Source organism: Pygoscelis adeliae, unplaced genomic scaffold (assembly GCF_000699105.1).
Source record: "Pygoscelis adeliae isolate BGI_AS28 unplaced genomic scaffold, ASM69910v1 Scaffold99, whole genome shotgun sequence".
Classification (NCBI taxonomy): domain Eukaryota; kingdom Metazoa; phylum Chordata; class Aves; order Sphenisciformes; family Spheniscidae; genus Pygoscelis; species Pygoscelis adeliae.
Window position 1 is genome coordinate 1178526 of NW_008825493.1, and position 18591 is coordinate 1197116.

Consider the following 18591-nt stretch of genomic DNA (forward strand, 5'->3'; position numbering starts at 1 on the left):
TTCGTTGCCATGATTTGCAAAATATACTTTTTAATATTCAGAAATAATTAATCGATAAAATGAGCTGCAGAAATGTAGCAGAAAAGAAAAAATCCAAATCAAAATACAAAGGGAATTTAGTTATTAATCATTAGCAATTTTACACTATTCCTTGAAAATAAATGAAGTGTACAGATACACATATATATTTTCGACACACAAATATTTGTATTTAACACTGACAGTAGCTCAGTGTCTCTGAGTACAATCTCAGTATGGAACTAACTTCTGCTCTTTTGTCTCTTGCTTGTACTTGGAGAAACTGGAGATGGAAAAGCCATGAAGATATCTCTAGTAAAGTAAAACCGTTCCCGGCAGCACAATATATTCTTAACTGCTCTGTCCACCATAGTTTTAAATTATTTGTTCGATGACAGTTCCATAAATTCCTAGACCCATAAGATGGAGACATCAACATTTTCCAATGAATATTAAACACAACTATAAAATATCTTTCCATAAATATTTCATTATAAAAATATAATTTCTTTTAACTTTTGTTTCCAATTAACAAATCTAAAAGATTTAATGCAGTTTAAAATTATTACATAAAATAGTTGCAAATGAGTAAACCCATTTTTCATTGGTTTCTATTTACAAAGGTTTACATTTCCAAGGAACACGTTAGTGGTCCAATTAGCTGAAAAAATACAGTAAGAGTATATACCATTCTAATGATATACGCAACATACCACTTCAGCCATTTACTTCATATGGTTAATAATAATTATAAAAGTATTTTCTCTAGCTGACTCTTTCTTAGCAACTCTGTTGCTTGTCTTTTTACAAATAAAGGGAACATTTTTTGCTACAGATTGTATGAGTAAAGATGCAAAACTGTTAAGAAACATTATAGTAACTTAAGAGAAACAGAAATTTAAAGCATGTTTTTAAACCTTCACTATTGCAAGGTATGTTACCTACCCACCTGCCATGACTCTTGGAAGATCTGCAGTGTGGAGAGAAGTAATAGCCAAACCAGAAGAATCCTTTGCTCTAGCGTGCATGCAAAATGCAGCTAAATCAAGGAACTGGAGAGACAAAGTCCCAGAACCTGAAGATTTACAGAGATATTCCTTAATAACCCCGTGTGCCTGCCTACTTATCCTGCTGGCGCTGCACGCCAAGAGGATGCCCCGTGCTTGTGTGGTTATGAGTTCTTCTAACCATATAGGCTGATGTTTTAGGAAAGGACACTTGATTTCCCTGCAAGCTCGGCCAGCACAGCAGAGCAGCTCTTCAAAAGCTTCCCATCGCGGCAAGCGTGCTGACCACGAGGAGGGTGGGAAGGGCGCAGAAGCAACACGCCGCTGGGTAACTGAGAGCAGCGCTGCACAGCCGGCCAGGGAGAGGTCTGCTCTGCTGGAGTTAGTATGCACAGTGCTGCTTTCCAGAAGCTAAGCTGGAGCGCATCACCAATACAAAGCAGGGCCAGGATATTATAACAACATACACTGGGTGACCCTGAGAACTGGAAAAATGGAAAAGGAGAAAATTCAAAGAATAGGGTCATGACTTTAAGCATTAAAACCAAAATAATCTATTGTAAATTGGGAGATATAACAGCTTGGAAGCATCTTAAGGAAGGAATAAGGAAGTGACCAGTGTTACAATGTATGAATAATACAGAAGTATTACATAGAGGTATTACACAGAAGGATATTACTGCTGCCTATAAAAACATGAGGAGAATGAGCAAAGGAAGGAAGAGAACTACTTAAGCTGCAAGGCAATAAGGCAATGCATCTTAAAATTGTTGGCATGAAACAGCCAGAAGTAAAAAGGTTCACAAGCACTGCAATATTTTGGCCCAGGAACAGCTTTCGAGGCAGAGAAGCAGGGGGAACTTTCCAGAGTGTATAAAACAGGTCAAATTCTTTAGGAAAGGGGCAGTGTGAGCAGATGCATATGGCAGCCACAGTCCAGACTTGGTGGTCAAATTGAAGCTTGGACTCTTTCCATGGAACAGAAGCAAATGGTGAGAAATTGGTGGGATTGGGCAACAAACACTTTCTAGCAGAGCACCAACAGGAGGCAAGATAATGGCTCTGGAATATGTGTGCTTAAGGCACAGCTTCCTCTCTTGACTCATTACAACAAAAATAGCATAACTTGCTATTCACATAATTTTTCACTGCTGCCCACTCCCAGGTTAAAACTGGATCCCTTTCTTCTTGAGCTTAAGTAATGCAAGCACAGATGATTTTCAAAGTGATTTCTGTCTGCAAAAGCTCATGTTTCTTTGATCTCTCCCCCTCCCCAAGTTCTTCATTTTCTGCTGAGGCATGGAGGATGCTGCAGAACATGTGCCCAGAATCCCAGAAGTGAACAGGGAGAAAGGTGACAGCGTGCCAAGATGTACCAGCCATCGCAAGCTGGTCTGGCTTAGCAAGTGACATCTGATCAGTCAGATTTAAAAGCCATGCTCTCAGTCAGTCCCACAGAACTCAGCAGTGTTCCCAGTCTCTACGAGAAAAGAATAAATCTGCATAGTATAGCTGGATAGCACAGTAAGGTACATGGTGTTGAAGAACTAACTGAATTTTATTGTTAAAAAATAGTACTTACATTGCCTGCAGCATTTCTCTCTGAGAATAAGAATCGGATTATTCCTTTAAGTTTCTGAAGAACTTGTACCAGCTGTCAACAATCTAGATGAACCTAGAGTTCATCTCAACATCAAAAGCACAGGGTCCACTCAGATCTCTTTCATACTCCAAAAATTAAAACCTGCTTGAAGACTAACAAATTGGTCAGCAATTTTTGGTTTCAGGCAACTCTTTTGCATGTTCCTCAAGTGCACAGGGGTGCTAATTAGAATGAAAAATGTTCAGAAGATCATTGCATATTACATAAAATAAACATGGAGAGAAGCTTAAACTTCTCAGGGAAGTCTACAGCATTTAAATGTTTTTGACATTGCTGAAACTCATCCACCGTGAAGTCCAAAACCCCAAACTGTCATAATGATTTTCATTTATCTGTCTTGTTTTTCCCAACTTTCAGTAAATGTAACTACCACTGCTAAAATTGGATCGAGATGCCATGGTTTTTAAATCTACCAGCTAAAGCTAAGCCTTGAGCTTTGTATTTGATGCCTTCCCCAATGACATGCAACTGTGTTTCATAACGCTTTAGATAATTTTCAGTGAAAGCAGAGCGTAAGGTGTTTTATTCTCGATGCCTCTCTCTAACCCTTTAAGAGACTGGTCTTTCAAACCTTCAAGCCCTGCTCTTCTCTCCTGTTCATGTTGCAAATTTTTTTAAGGACTGCAGGATATAAGCCAAAGATAGTTTGAACTTTCCTCCCTACCTGTTAGGATTAGGATACTATCCCTAGTGTTCCCCACCAGCTTTTCCCATTCCTGAGAGGATTTTCTAGGTCTGCCCTGAAGTAACTCTGCTGCTGAGCCTCCCTGGTGTTCATGAACAGACTCTGTCTCCTTCCTGCCTTTCTCCCCTTCCTCAACTGTTTTTAGCTAGGGAGCTTGGTAGTCTGGTATTCGTAGTCTAACTTCTGCTAACCTAGTATGGGTTAGCAAGATTTATTAACATGTAAGACAACTTTATAAAACCATTTTATAGCCTTGCTTCTAGTTTTATTGTTTTTTCTGTTGTATAGCCCATTGATCAAGAACCAAATTCTATTGAAAAATCAATAGCTGGAACTGTTTCTACATTTTCAAATACAAAGGTGCCATTAATAACTAATAATTAGACACGTAGGACATGCATGGTTGCACTGAAATGTTTAAAGAAAAGAAGAGTATGAATACTGAATAGAGTAAGTAACAGCTTTGACATCAGCTTCAGGAATAACAAGGTATTCACAAAGCGAAGAAAAGAAACCACACGATTTATCTTGCTTATCCATAACTCTTTTTTCTCATGAACCCACCACTTCAATATCAGAGACTCTGGCAAAAGCAATTAAACATGCATTCAGTTTTGTACAATGGATTGACTCAACTTTTGCATCACAGATATAAATGCATCTAATTTCTGTCATTATAGTTTAACAGCTTAATGACCTCTAAAGGCAGAAACATCAGTTTCTTTCCTTTCATGCATGTTGTTCTGTTTCTATTTAAGTATCTTTGTACGCTTCCCCCAGTACAGCTCCTACCCACATTTACTGCTTTCTCTTGGTCCTTTATTTGCAAGCTTCCCCACCCTACCCCCAGGATGTATTTCTAGCAGCTGGGTTCTCTCCCACGCGGGTCATCCCTCCTTATACTGAGACATAGCAAGCCAACAACGTAGATGTAAATGAGGCTACGCTGAAAGAAAAAAGCCATTTGCTATTAAAAATCCCCACCTCCACCACAAACAAACTGATTTTGATGCCTTTAATTTAATGGTGTATACCTTCACAGACATACATAAATCAACACTAAAAGGCAGAGCTATTAGAGAAAAGTAGTTTTCATACTTAAAAGCATATTAATGCATACTTGCAAGATTCTAACCTGATTAAAAATCTTTCACGATAATAGTGCTTACACAATGATCCTTAAATATTTCAGAGTATGACACTATTCCAGAACACTGTAGGAAAAAAACATATAAATGTGCTCTTAAAAATATTTTCCTCACTAAGCACATTTCCACAGTCTGACTCTTTTTGAAAAGCTTGACTATTTGTTCATCTATCTACACAAAAGTACATGTTATATAGTACTTCATGCCCTCTAGACAGTCGCTAAGTATTTGAGGACAGTATAGATAAACACAGTTTAGAGTTTCTATCTGCTTCTCTCATTGTTATAGATAAAGAAAATGGCATCAAAGTGTACCAAAGGTGCAAACACTCTGAATTCTTGTACTCAGTTTTGCACTGGAGATATAATTTAGGAAATGCTTTTCTAACACCAGTCATTTCATATGTGCAAAGTTAAAGCTATTTCCTTCTAACTGAGCATCTCATTTGGAGAAGGTGCGTTCACCTCCATTGCTGCTCACAGGTCACTCAAACTCTGGGAACACAGACCTTGCTGTACGTCTGCTGTACATACATCCACCTAGATTATTTTCCTTCTCTCTTTGTAATTTTTTTGACAAATTAATAAATCTGACCACTTTTTATACTGCAGTTTCCCTGCCATAAATTAACTACAAGGGACAAAATCAAATCTTGCTTTGTTCATAGGAAGTTTCATTTCAATATAAAATTTTTAATTCTTACCGTGGTCTGTAAGTTCAGACATGCGGAGTTGACTTGATGTCTCATTTCCACTTGGTTCGTCATGTCCTATGGACACACAGTCGCATGTGGTGACTGGCTGAGAATGAATTAGGGGTTTTGAAGTCTGCTCATCGGATTCCTTAGTCGAATAAAGCAGCATGGAGAAACAGATGCAGTCAGAGCTTTCAGCGGGACCACAATACAATGGTAGCCCTGATCTACACAACTGCTGGGACTTGTATAAGGCAAACACTAAAAAAAAAATCCTAACTTTTTTATAAATGATCAGCAGTGACTCAGCCATAAGCAGAGACAGATTTAACATATTTTTTTTCTCCAGACACAATGGGAAATAGAAACTAGACCGCATGCGAAAGAAAAGGTAGAAGACAAAGCACTAACCAAAACCTCATTGTTTCTGTGATGATTTCACTGGCTATTTCCAAACTGACACTGTTCCCTCTATGATAAGAGGTAGTGCTAGAATTGGACAGGCCTATCTAGTGTTGCAGATAGCTTAAAAGCAAAGGACAGCTTACACTGGGAGTCATTCCAAGACTTCATTCTTACTAAAAAGCCAGTTGAAATGTTAATATTCTTAACTAATCAAATGAAAAGAACCCACAGCCATGCCAAATTAGAGTGTTTAAAGGATTAAAATTCTAAACTTATCTTGAAAATGAATGTATTTTGAAATCTGATGTCACGCAGACTGTCAGTAAGTACATTTCAGAGAGCAGATTTAGATTTAAGAGTGACAAAACAAAAGAAAATTGTGCAATGAATAGAGAGTTTGTTGAACCATATCTGAATAACTGAATGCTCTTTTCCTCACCACAGATCCACAGGTTCAGCTAAGCAGTCCAGACTTTGATGCACTTCCAAATTATTAGTCTTAGAACAGGACTGTGCCTCTAGTGCTAAAGAAAGCGCACGGAAAACAGAAAAGTGGTGTACTCTGCATGTGCATAAATGAGGCCTCCGAAACAACAGCCCATACTTACATGCAGGACATTGACATTCAGCTGCTGAAAATTACGGGACCTCAATTCTTGCATTCTTTTGATATTTTCTTGATATTTTTCTTCTGCCAGCTGTCTGTAAATACAGAATACTTGTGTTTAGGATGTGATATCAGGGACCACACAAAGGGATCTTCTAAAAGTAGATGTGGAAAAACAAATTCCATAATTAGACTCCCACGGTGCCAAAAGTTCATGGCATCTACCGAAGGTGAGGTTAGTTTTAGTGAACTCACAAGTAGATTTCAGGCCTTATTTCCAAACACTATTATATTTTTCTTTCACAACTTGCATAATATAATTGAGAAATAGTAGATTATTAGTCCCAGACTTTTTTGTTTCTTCCAAAGATCTTAAATACTTTGGACTTTATTCCACCATGTAGTCCAGGGACCTTTCAGCCAAAGGCAGGTACGCCACACTTGCATGCTATGAACGCTTCACCTGGGGAGAGTTGGTAACTGCGTTTTTCTGTACGGGACTCCTTAAACCAGGTGCTACGTTAAGCAGCTCTTCCAGTTTCCATTACTATATTCCCTTCCCATCCATCTCTAGATTTGTACTGCTGAAAGCAGATCTCCAGTCTGAGAAGGTACTGGTTTTGCACTGTTTCAAATACTTTCAGCGAGAGTGAGCCGGCAATAACCCAGAGCTGAACATAGATCCATTTTAAAGATTCATGACTGAGAACAAGATTTGAAGATTAATTTGTTGCCTTTATATTACAAAATAAATCTATTTAATTTTGTTGCTGGGAAAAAAAACATGAAAATCTAAATAGAAAACACTAAAGTGCAAGAAAGTAAAGAAAATGAAAAGCAAACTAGAACTATCCAGCAATTAGTATTATTTCCTAATCGCCATCCTTTTCAAAAAAGTGAAAGGGACAGACTTCCTGTTTATGAATTTCATATAAGTACAAAAATTGGCCTACCATATTATTGAAAACACCATGCAGAAGCGCTAAATTTATACAGTGGTTTCAATTCAAGGAGATTTTTTTTAAATGAGAATAAATTTACATACCATCTCCAGTGCCAAATGCAATGGTAAGCATCAGACATACAAGCTGATAAGACATATTTTCCAAAAGGAGATGAAGGCCTTTAGTTTTTTGTTTATAGCCTTTGGATATGGGCATCAGAAGTTGGCACAAGTAATGCTAGGACGTGATTTTACTGAGCGTTTTCACTCAACTGCAATTGCTGTTGACTTGCAGGTATATGTAGCTGCAGAGTTTCTGAGGCCATAAATTCAGACTTCATGTCCCCTCGCAATATTTTCTGTACTAGGACATCATTGCCTTACTGAATTGCTAACTTGCTTTGGCACGACAGGGTTAAGATGCTGATTCTCATGATCAAAAATAATTATTCCCTCTATTAGCCTCTATAAATAACTGAGTAAACATTTGTTAATTTACATTGCACTTTGCAAAATGCTTTTGAAGAAAGCATTAAAAATTAATTAAAAATGAATGTGGTGCTTTTCTGACTTCCATTCATACCAAATAAAACTTTGAATATTTTTAACTGGGAAAAACTCAAGCATGTCATCAAAACAGTATATTCTTCTTTTTATTTAAAAAAGGAATCCATGCATACACACATAGCTTTCCAGCTGTTTCTCATATTCCACTCAGAAATGGTACTTATTCTCCTTCAAATCCCCCCTTTTATTATGTCTCACTCACTTAATTAAAAAAACATGAATCATAAAGCCTTTCTAACATGTCCATTCTCCCCGTTTGATCATTTAATAAGACTATCCTCTGAGCTATTAACTTCTATTGGCAAATTTCTTAGGCCAAAACAATTGGCAAAAGCTGGATTGTAACTAAATGTCCAACTCCTCAGACTGTGCAATCCTTAAAATGACAAGTTGTCAAAAAAAATCTCCTATTGTAACATGTAAAAATCACGTATATACTTATTTAACCAGAAACACAGCGCTCAAAGTACCAGTTTTGGGCTAATGTTCTGACTGTTTTTTTCCTACATAAATAATAACTGTGATTTAACTCATCCAAAATCCCCATTCACTTTGAGCAGCTGAAGACCCTTTCTATTTTTATTTTTACCTTGACAGTTCTAACTCTCTCGTTAGACTGTTGGATAAGGAAAACTGCATGGTTAGGGCACGATGCTAACGTTATGCTCAACTTACTTCAACTTCTTTGCTTTCTCATCTGCAGCATTTAACTTCCTCAGCCTCATCCGTTCCCGTGGTGTCATTTTCTGTACTTCAGACAGTTCCTGCAGAGTTTGTAAATGAACTTTCCTCTGCCTGAAATTGAATTCATGCAAGCCCGTCGTCATATAAAAATGTAAATATCAGTATTTTGATTTGATATTGAAACATACTGACATTTCAAATGGAATAATTAGAAAGTCACAGGTACTATAACAGACTAAATAGACTTTAGTTTGGAAAGCAAACGCGTCTTTTAAATTTAAATACTTAAACTTAGACTTAGATTCATGAAGAACGTGAACCATTTCAGGCATTTCAGGTGAGAATGGAAAAAGGTAAACTCAGCTCCTTAGAAGAATAAATGTTGAAGCACAGCGAAATATTTACCCTGACAGGCTTCATTATTGAGCATATTCCAAGTACAAAGGCAGTCTTTAAACGAGAACCACAGAAAAAAGCAATATCACCCATACATTTTACATTGATTGTTACAAGCTGTCTAGAATAAAAGAGAGTATTAATATGTTTTTAATGACAGATATAATTATCACATTGTCCTCTTGAATTTCTGGTCCTAATCAATAATAACAATTCACCGGTAAAATGGTCTCCATAGACCATCTCTGAAAGCTGAGCATGAATTATTGATGTATGTATCTCAGCTGTATTTATCAACACAATAGTACTCCTATACTAGAAAAAGGATATTAAACTCAGATTTTTATCTCACATCCTACAGTAATTACAAAAATTAAACCATAGTTTGCAATGCCTTGGCAGTCATATTTCACTTACACCAGATTTTTCTATTGTTTATATTTATGATATCAAGTATTCATTTCAAATGACTATTTTTGCCTTTATGAGATAAATTCGCTTCTGATCATAGAAGAGCCCAGTTTTGTAACCATACAAATTGCAACACTCCTTCTGGACTATCATTTTGAAATCAGGATTTTAATAAATGAGAAGAGAAGTTTTCGTTATGCTTTTCAAATGTTGACTATAGAGGGAAATAGTGTAAAGATATGAATATTAGTGTGAAATATGAAAGACTAAGGACAAAGACAAGAAGAGTTCAATTATTCATAAGAATGGAACTAACTCTTCAAGTATGAATAATGTAGACATATTTCTTGTCCCCTGTAAAAAACTTTAATTTAAATTATAAGAACCTCTTGGGAAAAAAAGCCATTTTTCATCCAAGTCGAAACTGAACTTGTACAGCTTTATGCTCACTTAAATATTTAAAATTTATGATTTGCATGGGACTGGAAGAAAGTAAGCCATTAGAGGCCTTTACTAGAAGAAATTAGATTCAACTATACATGGCAAAAATAATTCCTGGTGAGAAAAAAAATCATAAATATAAAGTAGCAATGACTGGGGAGGACACCATAACAAGCAGCTCCTTGTACACTGGCTCAGACTAGAGTATTGCTACATTACAGCAGATGTGGGAAACTCACTATGTTTAAATTATTTCTCCTCCACTTTTCTGCTGTCTACCATTTTTCAGGTATTTTTATTTCATTTTACCTACCTCTTTAGATCTGGGATTGCAGAAATTATCTGGCATTTTGCTTACCAGTAGCAATACAGACCGCTAATGTTCTCATAAATACAATGAAAGTCATAATAAGATTATGACTTTATGCATATTCCAAACATTTAGCCAAAAAGAATCAGACTGCAGCACATTTGAAGAAACTTTATAGCTATTTTAGCTTCTCCTAGGATTTTTTTCTCAAATTGATGCCCTGAATTTGAAAACCTCAAGGTAAATTTCAATGCTCAAGCAAAAACAGTTGCTATCCATTGCTCCACAGTTTTTAGGAGCTCTAAAACTCTGTACAGAAGCAGGTGACTTTCTATTTTCTTTTAACAAAAGTGTAAGAACATGATGTTTGTAGTTAGAACTTGCTCTTTCTCTTAGAGACTACAGACTTACTTTTGAACAAGAATAGTTATAGACTCTGGGATACGCATTCATGTCCTCCCCATATGCTAGCTCTGTCAATATATGATGTCCATTTGCAAGGTGATGAGAATATATTCAAATTAACGACAATGGATCAGGTATGGAACATAGTATATGTTACAAATAATAGAAAGTGGTTTTATCAGTCTTTTCTAGAAGCATGGGGATATTTGAAGTCTGGGTATATATTTTGTAGGTAAAAATACTGCTTCCTCAAAGCACCTACAATCTTTTGGTGCATACAGATAATTTGACATCTTGTACCCACAAAATAAAGGCATGGATTAAAAGTTTCTTGAAGATTCTCATACTTTATATTTCAATAAGCATTAAATACTCAATATAATTCAGATAGAGTTGGCATAATATTTGGGCAAGATTTCAGTGCCCCAAAACTATTTAAGGTATATCTCTAAGGAACATCTCTGCAGTTAACTATATTTAATTTGAATAGGCAGGAAGCCACTCAGAGTTAATTGAATCAACTTGAATACAGCAGCCATAGACAAAAGATACATCTAATATTTCCTGGCTATTGCATATCTACCTGTCTGACTCTTATATTTCCAGTATACTAGCAAAGGGTTATTTCTAGCAGAAGCAATCACGCAGAACAGTAAGGCCAAAAACTTGACAGCTGTCTCAGCCGGCTCCATTTGCTGTTATTTATTAGATAGTTGTTACTAGCCAATACTTGTATCATTTATTGTTGCATTTTACATCTATGCTTGCAAAGTTCAACAGCCTATTTATACTAAAGGTACCTATTTATATGAGAACAGGGAACTTTGGTCTGATATAAAGACAGAGACTCATCTGGCAATGAGAGAGAGCAAGAACAGAAGTGACAGGGTGGAAACCCAAACCACAATTTCTAGAGATGAGAGCTTTACAGATACGCTCCCAGTAGTTAAACTGGCTAAAAAAGATGTACAGAACATTTTGCTGTGTTGAATTCCACTGCCTTTGCTCCGCTTTCTTCCTACTGCTGATAATAAATAATACTTTCTCTGGAAAAGCTGAAGTTGGTCACCTGTCCTGAAGGAATGCTTGCAAGCAGAAGAATCAGCAGCATCTGCAAAGTGACCACAGCTGCAAAACTGTGGGTGCCCTCCGAGAGCAGAGGTCACAAAAAACGAAGGGGAAAGGCCTATTGCCTCAAAGGCATTGCTAATTCTGGATTGGAGCATGGGCATCTTTATTGCTGTTACCTAATAATTCAAAAGAAATTTCAGAGAGCTGTTAAAGTCTTGACAGTTATTTAGAGGAAACAAGAAACAGGGATGTCCATTGCGTCTGCACAGGATCACAAACTCCTGATTTTTAGCGTGCTAGCTCCTAACAGAGCAAAACCACATACAGAAAACTGAGGGACAGGAAGCAAAGGGGAGGGCCAGATGCCATCGAAACTGCAGAGCTAATTTACAAAGGCAAAATTAAATTGCCCTTGCTGACATTTGCTTTAATCATTGCAGCGCTGTAATTTAATGCAATTAATCAATTTAATATATATTCGGTGCCTAAAAGAGAGATCATGTGCGAAGGCACTACTGATGTAAGAGCCAAGAAACATTGCTAGCCTTAATTTCTCACTATAGTTACAAGACATATAATAGTATCCTACAGACGTATTAGCTGAATATTAGTTTAAGTGTATACGCTTTTAGTTTGGTGTCATTTTGGAAACATAGCTTTCACATTCAATAATTAGTAGGTACACAAACAGCAGCACTATAAATGATCATGACATAACTAAAACGATTATCTAAACCTTCAAAATGTAAAGACAAAGGTCATAATTTACATACCAATTAGTACTAAATTAACATATGCATATACGACACATGCATGCGCAATTTACACAGTTATATAATAAAAATATTTGATCTGCAAATTCTTTTTTTTCCCCTAAATCTTAATTATGCATCTCACTAATGTGGTTGCTCTTCTGTATTTCTGGGGAATGGGTCCCTCTAAATATAAAGCACTATGAGATTAACACAAATGTTTACAACATGATATTATTTGGCAGCACTATAATTTCATATACTTCTGCCCATAAAACACTTAAAAATACTTGCACAGCATCAAAAATGGGAGCAGCTTCTTTCTGCCAGTTAAGTGCCTTGTCCTTCACAGTCATGTTTGTGAACTTGTACTGTATATTCTGCAAGGAAATAAAATAGAAGTGGTATCAACACTTGAGGCTAAAGTGATTCAGACCCCTCAGCTATGACCCAATACAGTCCGAACGTAAAAACTGATTGGGCGGTTTCCTTCCCCACCTTCTTAGAAAGCCAAATAATATATACGCTGAAGCAGGGACCAAAAGAGCAAGATGCACTGTTTTTCATTAAAACTGTGACTAACCAGAACAGTTTAGAGATTATATGTACGCAGGCCTGAATGATCTGCACTTGTTACACACAAATGCCCATTCTCCTTATTGCTCGTAACATGTAAAGGGAGATACATTCAGCACGTAAAGTGACAAGGGCTTCATCTCTCACTGCCTCGCTACCTCAGTCATATTTGTAATTTAGCTCTGAAAGTCCCCTGGGTTAATGAACTGCTATGTGATTATTTTTTCTCAACACATTTTCTCCACCTCCATTCTGCTTTTGCAAAATACATACTCAAACTCTAAGTGTAGAGCTATCGCTTTTTCTTATATACCTTTAGTTGTTCATCAATATAAGGGATTTTTAGGATCTCTGCTGCTGTTGGTCTCAATGAAGGATTCTTATTTAGCATGCTGAAACATTAAAAAACAAAAGTCATAATTAAGCAATTTTCCAAATTAACTTAAAAACCTGCTAAACAAGAAAATAACATACCTGCACAGCACAGCATTCAGTTTGCTTGGATATCTATCAGGAAGAGAAGGTGTATCACCTTCTACAATTTTTAACACAACAGACAAAAAATTGTGTCCAGCAAATGCATGGTTCATACAGCACATCTCATATAAAATGCATCCCAGAGACCTTGAAGAATAAAATAATAGGAATAGTATAAACAATATTTTTGAAAGTAGCATGCATAGTGACATTACAGTAAGTAAAATCACAATTGTATGCCCTTTTCTCCTGGAAATAGCATATTTCATTATCATGTTACCCTTTTCATCTGAAATATTTTTATTCAGATCACAAATTAGTAACTTTATAAACAGGTGAAATCATCGTTCTATTTCCATAAGTGCAGGTGCAAACTTAAATTCCATATATAAATAGACATTCGTATATATATAAATATATATGTAAAAATAAAGTAAAACCCTATTATATGAACTACCTTAAGTGGTTACTCATTAAATTAAGAATGAAGTTTTTCAATTAGTGACTGACTGAGAAAATAGTTCAGTAGTGTTGGGACATAGGTTTGTTTAAATTGGTTTTGCAAAATAATTTCTGACGACAAACTGAGGCTACAATTCAAGTTCAAATTCAATAACGCCAGTTTCAAATAACAGGAGCGTCTTCTGGTGTGATTTCACTCATTTGGCCACATACTCAAAATAGATTATGAAACTGGTTTGTACTCAAAGAAATATCAAATTTTAGACGAGAGCATCACATTGCAACATCTAAAACTAAATTTCCTCGAAATTTTATTTGGAGAAGAAAAGAAGAACATGTAGGTCTGGAGACCTAGCTAAGAACCAGCGTCAGTTTTAAATCACTAAAAAACAAGAGGAACTATTACAAACAATTTTAAATGGGCCTCTGGTTTACTGTCACCTTATTTACCAGGCTCTTATTCACCAGTCCTAATGGAGATCATAAAAGATCGCCAAGTTGAACATTTTAACATAAACACTCTCATAATAATTTATATAATGACTATTCGTAACAGTTTGCATTTCAACTGGGTTCTGTCTGACAAATGTTTTTTAAAAAATAGGGGAGTTGAGCTTTCCAGGCTTTGAAAGATGCCCAGCGTTACCTCCAGTTTGCAGTCAGGAGAACTGAGGCACTGACGAGTGACTTGATCAAGATCATAGAAAATGCTGCTGAGAGCCAGCTACAGGACCAGACTTATCTAAGTAATCAACTTAAATATCAGCGCAACTTTATTCTTAATGCAGTATTTGATGGTGGTATTTATAATTTACAGAAGCAGTATGAAAATAAAGCATAGTGATAATAAGTAGAAGTATGTATAGGTGAATGGCTTTATTTGAAAAGGGTATAAACATTATCTTTGAAACCAAATTTCAAACTTGTTTTGAACTTTTGAAAGTTTCAATTATTCATTTTGGTTAAAGAAGACTAATTGATTCAGTCTGTCTGGCAATAAAAGAACAAGAGCAAATAATTTTAAAGCTGAAACCCAGGCTCTATATACAATGCCAATAAGGAAGAGGAAAGAGAATAGGGGGGCTCTCTCACTGGTACTTTTCAAAGCAGTATGTGAAAACAAGTAGCAGAACATTTTTGCTAACAACTGCATAAAGACCAACTACTGAGGTACATAAATAATTGCCTAGTTTTTTAAAGATTTAACTGTCAACCAGCTTTCAAACTTCCAAAATCAATAAACCGTAACACACAGATGATGATCTATGTTTATGATGTATGTTCAAACTCTGAAACAAGATAATTACTACATGAGAAAATACTGAAAAACAAAACAAAAACAACAACAAAAAAACCCTGCACACATGGCATCTGAAAGCATCAAACAAAAATGGAAACCAGCCAGAGGAAAGAAAAAAGGAAGGAAAATCCCAACTTGCCAGACTGTACTATAACTGTTTTTTGCAGAATCAATCTGTTTTGGAGGCTGCTTGATTCTGGCAGTTAGAAATTGCTTAATGAGCCATTAGGAGCACAGGATTTGCCACATCAGGGAAGCCCGTTTATTATTCTAGTTTAGTACTCTGACTACACCTGAGGCTTTGGAGGAAGGTGAAAAGAACACCCAGGGCATCCTGCTACAGCCGGGGCCGTGAACAGGCTACCCAGGGAAAACCCCATCTGTCCCATGAAAGAAAAAAATGAAGGAAAAAGAATAAAAGAAAAATGAAGGAAAAAGAATAAAGTTTTTACTGCAGGATACAATTCTTTGAAATGAAATAAATACCTCCTAAACTGAGAAATGCTGCCCTAGGTCCCAGAGCAAGATTATTTCTTCCAGGGACAGCTACTGAGCTGCGATTGCCCAAGGGAGTTACCGCCAAGCTTTTGCCTCAAGACCACATTTCTCAGTTGTGTTTCTACAGTCCTGGTCTAAGGATCTTGTAAGGAGCATATTCAGCAAGAGAAAATTGCTTCCTGATTCCCGTAAGCAATCTGCACATGACCCAAACATATAATTTAATTACTTTTATAATCTTAGCTTGTATAACTGCCGGTGTTTTAAAATTCTGCAATGGTCATTGAGCTATCCAGCCAGAGCAGTTGGTTTGACGGCTCCCTGTGTTTGTGAATAGGTTTGACAAAGGTCCTAAACAGCACTTCGTTTCAGCAAAACTGATGTATGACCATTTCACATCGAACCCACTTATGCTCAATTACATCATAAAATGGAGCATCTGGACAGGCTTCAGTGTGTTCTCTACAATATCGACTGACAGACCTCTAACTTCCCCTTCTCAGGAGAAACCTCCCTGAGGTTTTTGGTGATACTTGTTTACATAAGCATTGCTGTCCTTTTAACATCTTCTGATCTTTTGTATGTTATAGTCCTTCAAAGGCTGTAAGATCCAAGTTAGCTTTTAAATTAAACTCCAAAAGCCAGATAACCTAAATGCATATCCCTTTGTGACTTATATCTCTCAGTCTGATTGTGCCAGAAGGTCTTAAGAATTTGCTGACTCCAGAGTCTATGAGGAATATGTACATGCACACATGTACCATCACAACTCTCTCAGCCACTGCTTGTTAGGTCTTCACTGCTTTTACTGCTATTTTTGGTAACTATTCTACATAAAATTTGGCAGTAAAAAAAAAAAAATCCTTTTTTGGATTGTTAATATTAAAGAACAAGACAAATTGGGAGAAAAGCACAGACAAGCAAGCACAATTAAAATGAAAATCCCAAGATCCATGGTGTAGGAAGCCCAATTTACCCAAATTGTACAGACAAAACATCTATCAAAATCTGACAGTACTTGATGGAAGACATAGAGTACAATGGATTTAAATGTGACCGTGACATTGCTTTGTCTCTGGAAGACAAAAAGGAAGTTATTTATACCTCTCTCGTAAAGAATTTGCTAAGTCTCTAAGTGAAAAAAAGCATTTGTTTTTCAACTAAATTATTTCTGTTGTCATTTCTGCCTCTGAGAAAATTTATAACATATACTATGCACAAATCCTTTGAAAAGTACCTGGATGGAGTTTGCCTTATATGCTCATAGGTTTTAAAAGAAGAGAGAAATGTTACTGCTGATAACTGATTGCATACACTTTATCTCATCTGCTCAGAAACAAAATATGATATAGTTACAATAGCCACTGCATGGACAGACACTCAATATTTACACTCGAGGACCTGTACTGATCCTTGGCAGACTCCCAGCCAGTACAGATTTCAGAGTCTCATCTGAGAAACCCCAAGCTCTCACAGTTAGAAAACCTGCAAAAATCTGCAGGTGCAATACAGGCTAACTGCTAGTGGCAGGCAAATTTTGGTAATGTTATTCAGGAGCTGAACAGGGAGATAGTTTCTGGCTGGGATGGGCAAGAGTGATGCTCAGTTCCCAGTATGAAAAAATCAGGACCTAAACTCGTTGGAAGCCCTTGTGCCAAGGGAATCCCAGTTTTCTGGAACAAAAAAGATCTCTGGGGAAGATACAACAGCACCCTTTAGCTTTAGGACCATTTGCAGGAGTTATCATTGACCTACTTGGTGAGTTTGGGCTTTCTAGGTTTCATGAAGTTAATGGAAAGTACAAAGGTATCCCTGTTGTTCAGAAAACCTCAGATAAAAAGTTAGCGCTCACCTAATGCATTACTGAGTAGTCACAACTGCCCTGAATGCACTAAGTACCTCCTTTTAGTTTACTCTTCCCTGGAAATAAATGTTTTCATTTTGTTCAAATGGTTCTGGGAGTTAGAGGATGCCAATTCTTCTCCGCCTAATGTCAGGAAGCCCAAGCCTGTTTGGGCTGGAGTGATGATTTTTAGTCACTGCATGGACTGAAATAAAAGCTGATTAAAATTGTTACTTTGTTGGTAGACTTTCATGTAATCCCCCTGGATCTCTGATTGCTTTCTTAATAACATTGCTGATGGGTGTCCATCGGCATTTGTTGGTGTTGGGAGACCTGTTCTGCCATGATTCTTCAGCAGTCTTAGTTGGATGACATTGACACCATCTGGGTAGATTCTGACCCACTATTTCCTACCAAAAATACTTAAAAAAATCCCTCCCAAATAACAAAATAAAAACCACGCATGCCTTGTAAAACAAAAGAACTAGTAATCTAAATTAGCCTAAGGCCAAAGGATCTAATATATACACCTAACATGTGTGGTTGTATCACAGGGGATGAGTCCTACTTGTTGTGTCCCTGTAAGTACAGAGATGGTCAGGCATTTTCCAGGGAAAGGGTGTTTTATTGGAACATGAACTTAGGTTAAACAAGAAGTCTGGAGGCTTTGTCAGCCACAGAGGTTTGATGAAACTTTTGGCTGGAAGGGTTTGAAAATAACCCAGCTGCTCCTCCTGGACATCAGAGGTTCAGACCAAGGTCCCTGCTCTGTCTGATTCAGACCAGAAACCGGGGACCATCTTAGCCACCAGGCTACTGGCTATTTCACACGGCTCCCTCTGCGTTCTGTTTTCTATAAATTATAAAATACTCACTGTCCCAGAGAAGCAGACTGCAACCATGTCCCACCACATGACTTCACCTTTTCCGACCCTAAGAAATGCCTTAAAATGACACATACAGTCTTCAGTTTGCTTGACACAGGAATGCAGTGCCATAGCGCTGGTGGCATGGGAACGCCGGCCGACCCCCAACACCAGTGCCGGTCCCACCACGCGGTGCGTAAGGCCAGGAAGGGTCACCAGGGACCCCGGCACTGCAGTGCCTCTGGGTCACGCTGCTCTCACGTAAAAGTGAGGCCCAACTGCCAATTGCACGCACACACATCACTTGCTAATCCTCCACCCGTCCTGGCCTCCTGAACCAGTCGCTCTCTCAGCTCGGCTGC

The 18591-nt window shown here is 37.2% G+C and overlaps 1 protein-coding gene across 1 annotated transcript in view; it reads right to left on the reverse strand.

Annotated features, from left to right (window-relative positions):
- NEK11 (NIMA-related kinase 11) overlaps positions 1-18591 on the reverse strand; it is a 104681-nt gene that overhangs the window by 45327 nt on the left and 40763 nt on the right. The window contains exons 6-11 of the mRNA XM_009331255.1: positions 13258-13407; positions 13097-13175; positions 12498-12587; positions 8413-8528; positions 6229-6322; positions 5225-5363 (exon numbers count right to left, since the gene is read on the reverse strand). Coding sequence (XP_009329530.1) covers positions 5225-5363; positions 6229-6322; positions 8413-8528; positions 12498-12587; positions 13097-13175; positions 13258-13407 — 668 coding nt within the window. The remainder of the gene's footprint in view (positions 1-5224; positions 5364-6228; positions 6323-8412; positions 8529-12497; positions 12588-13096; positions 13176-13257; positions 13408-18591) is intronic.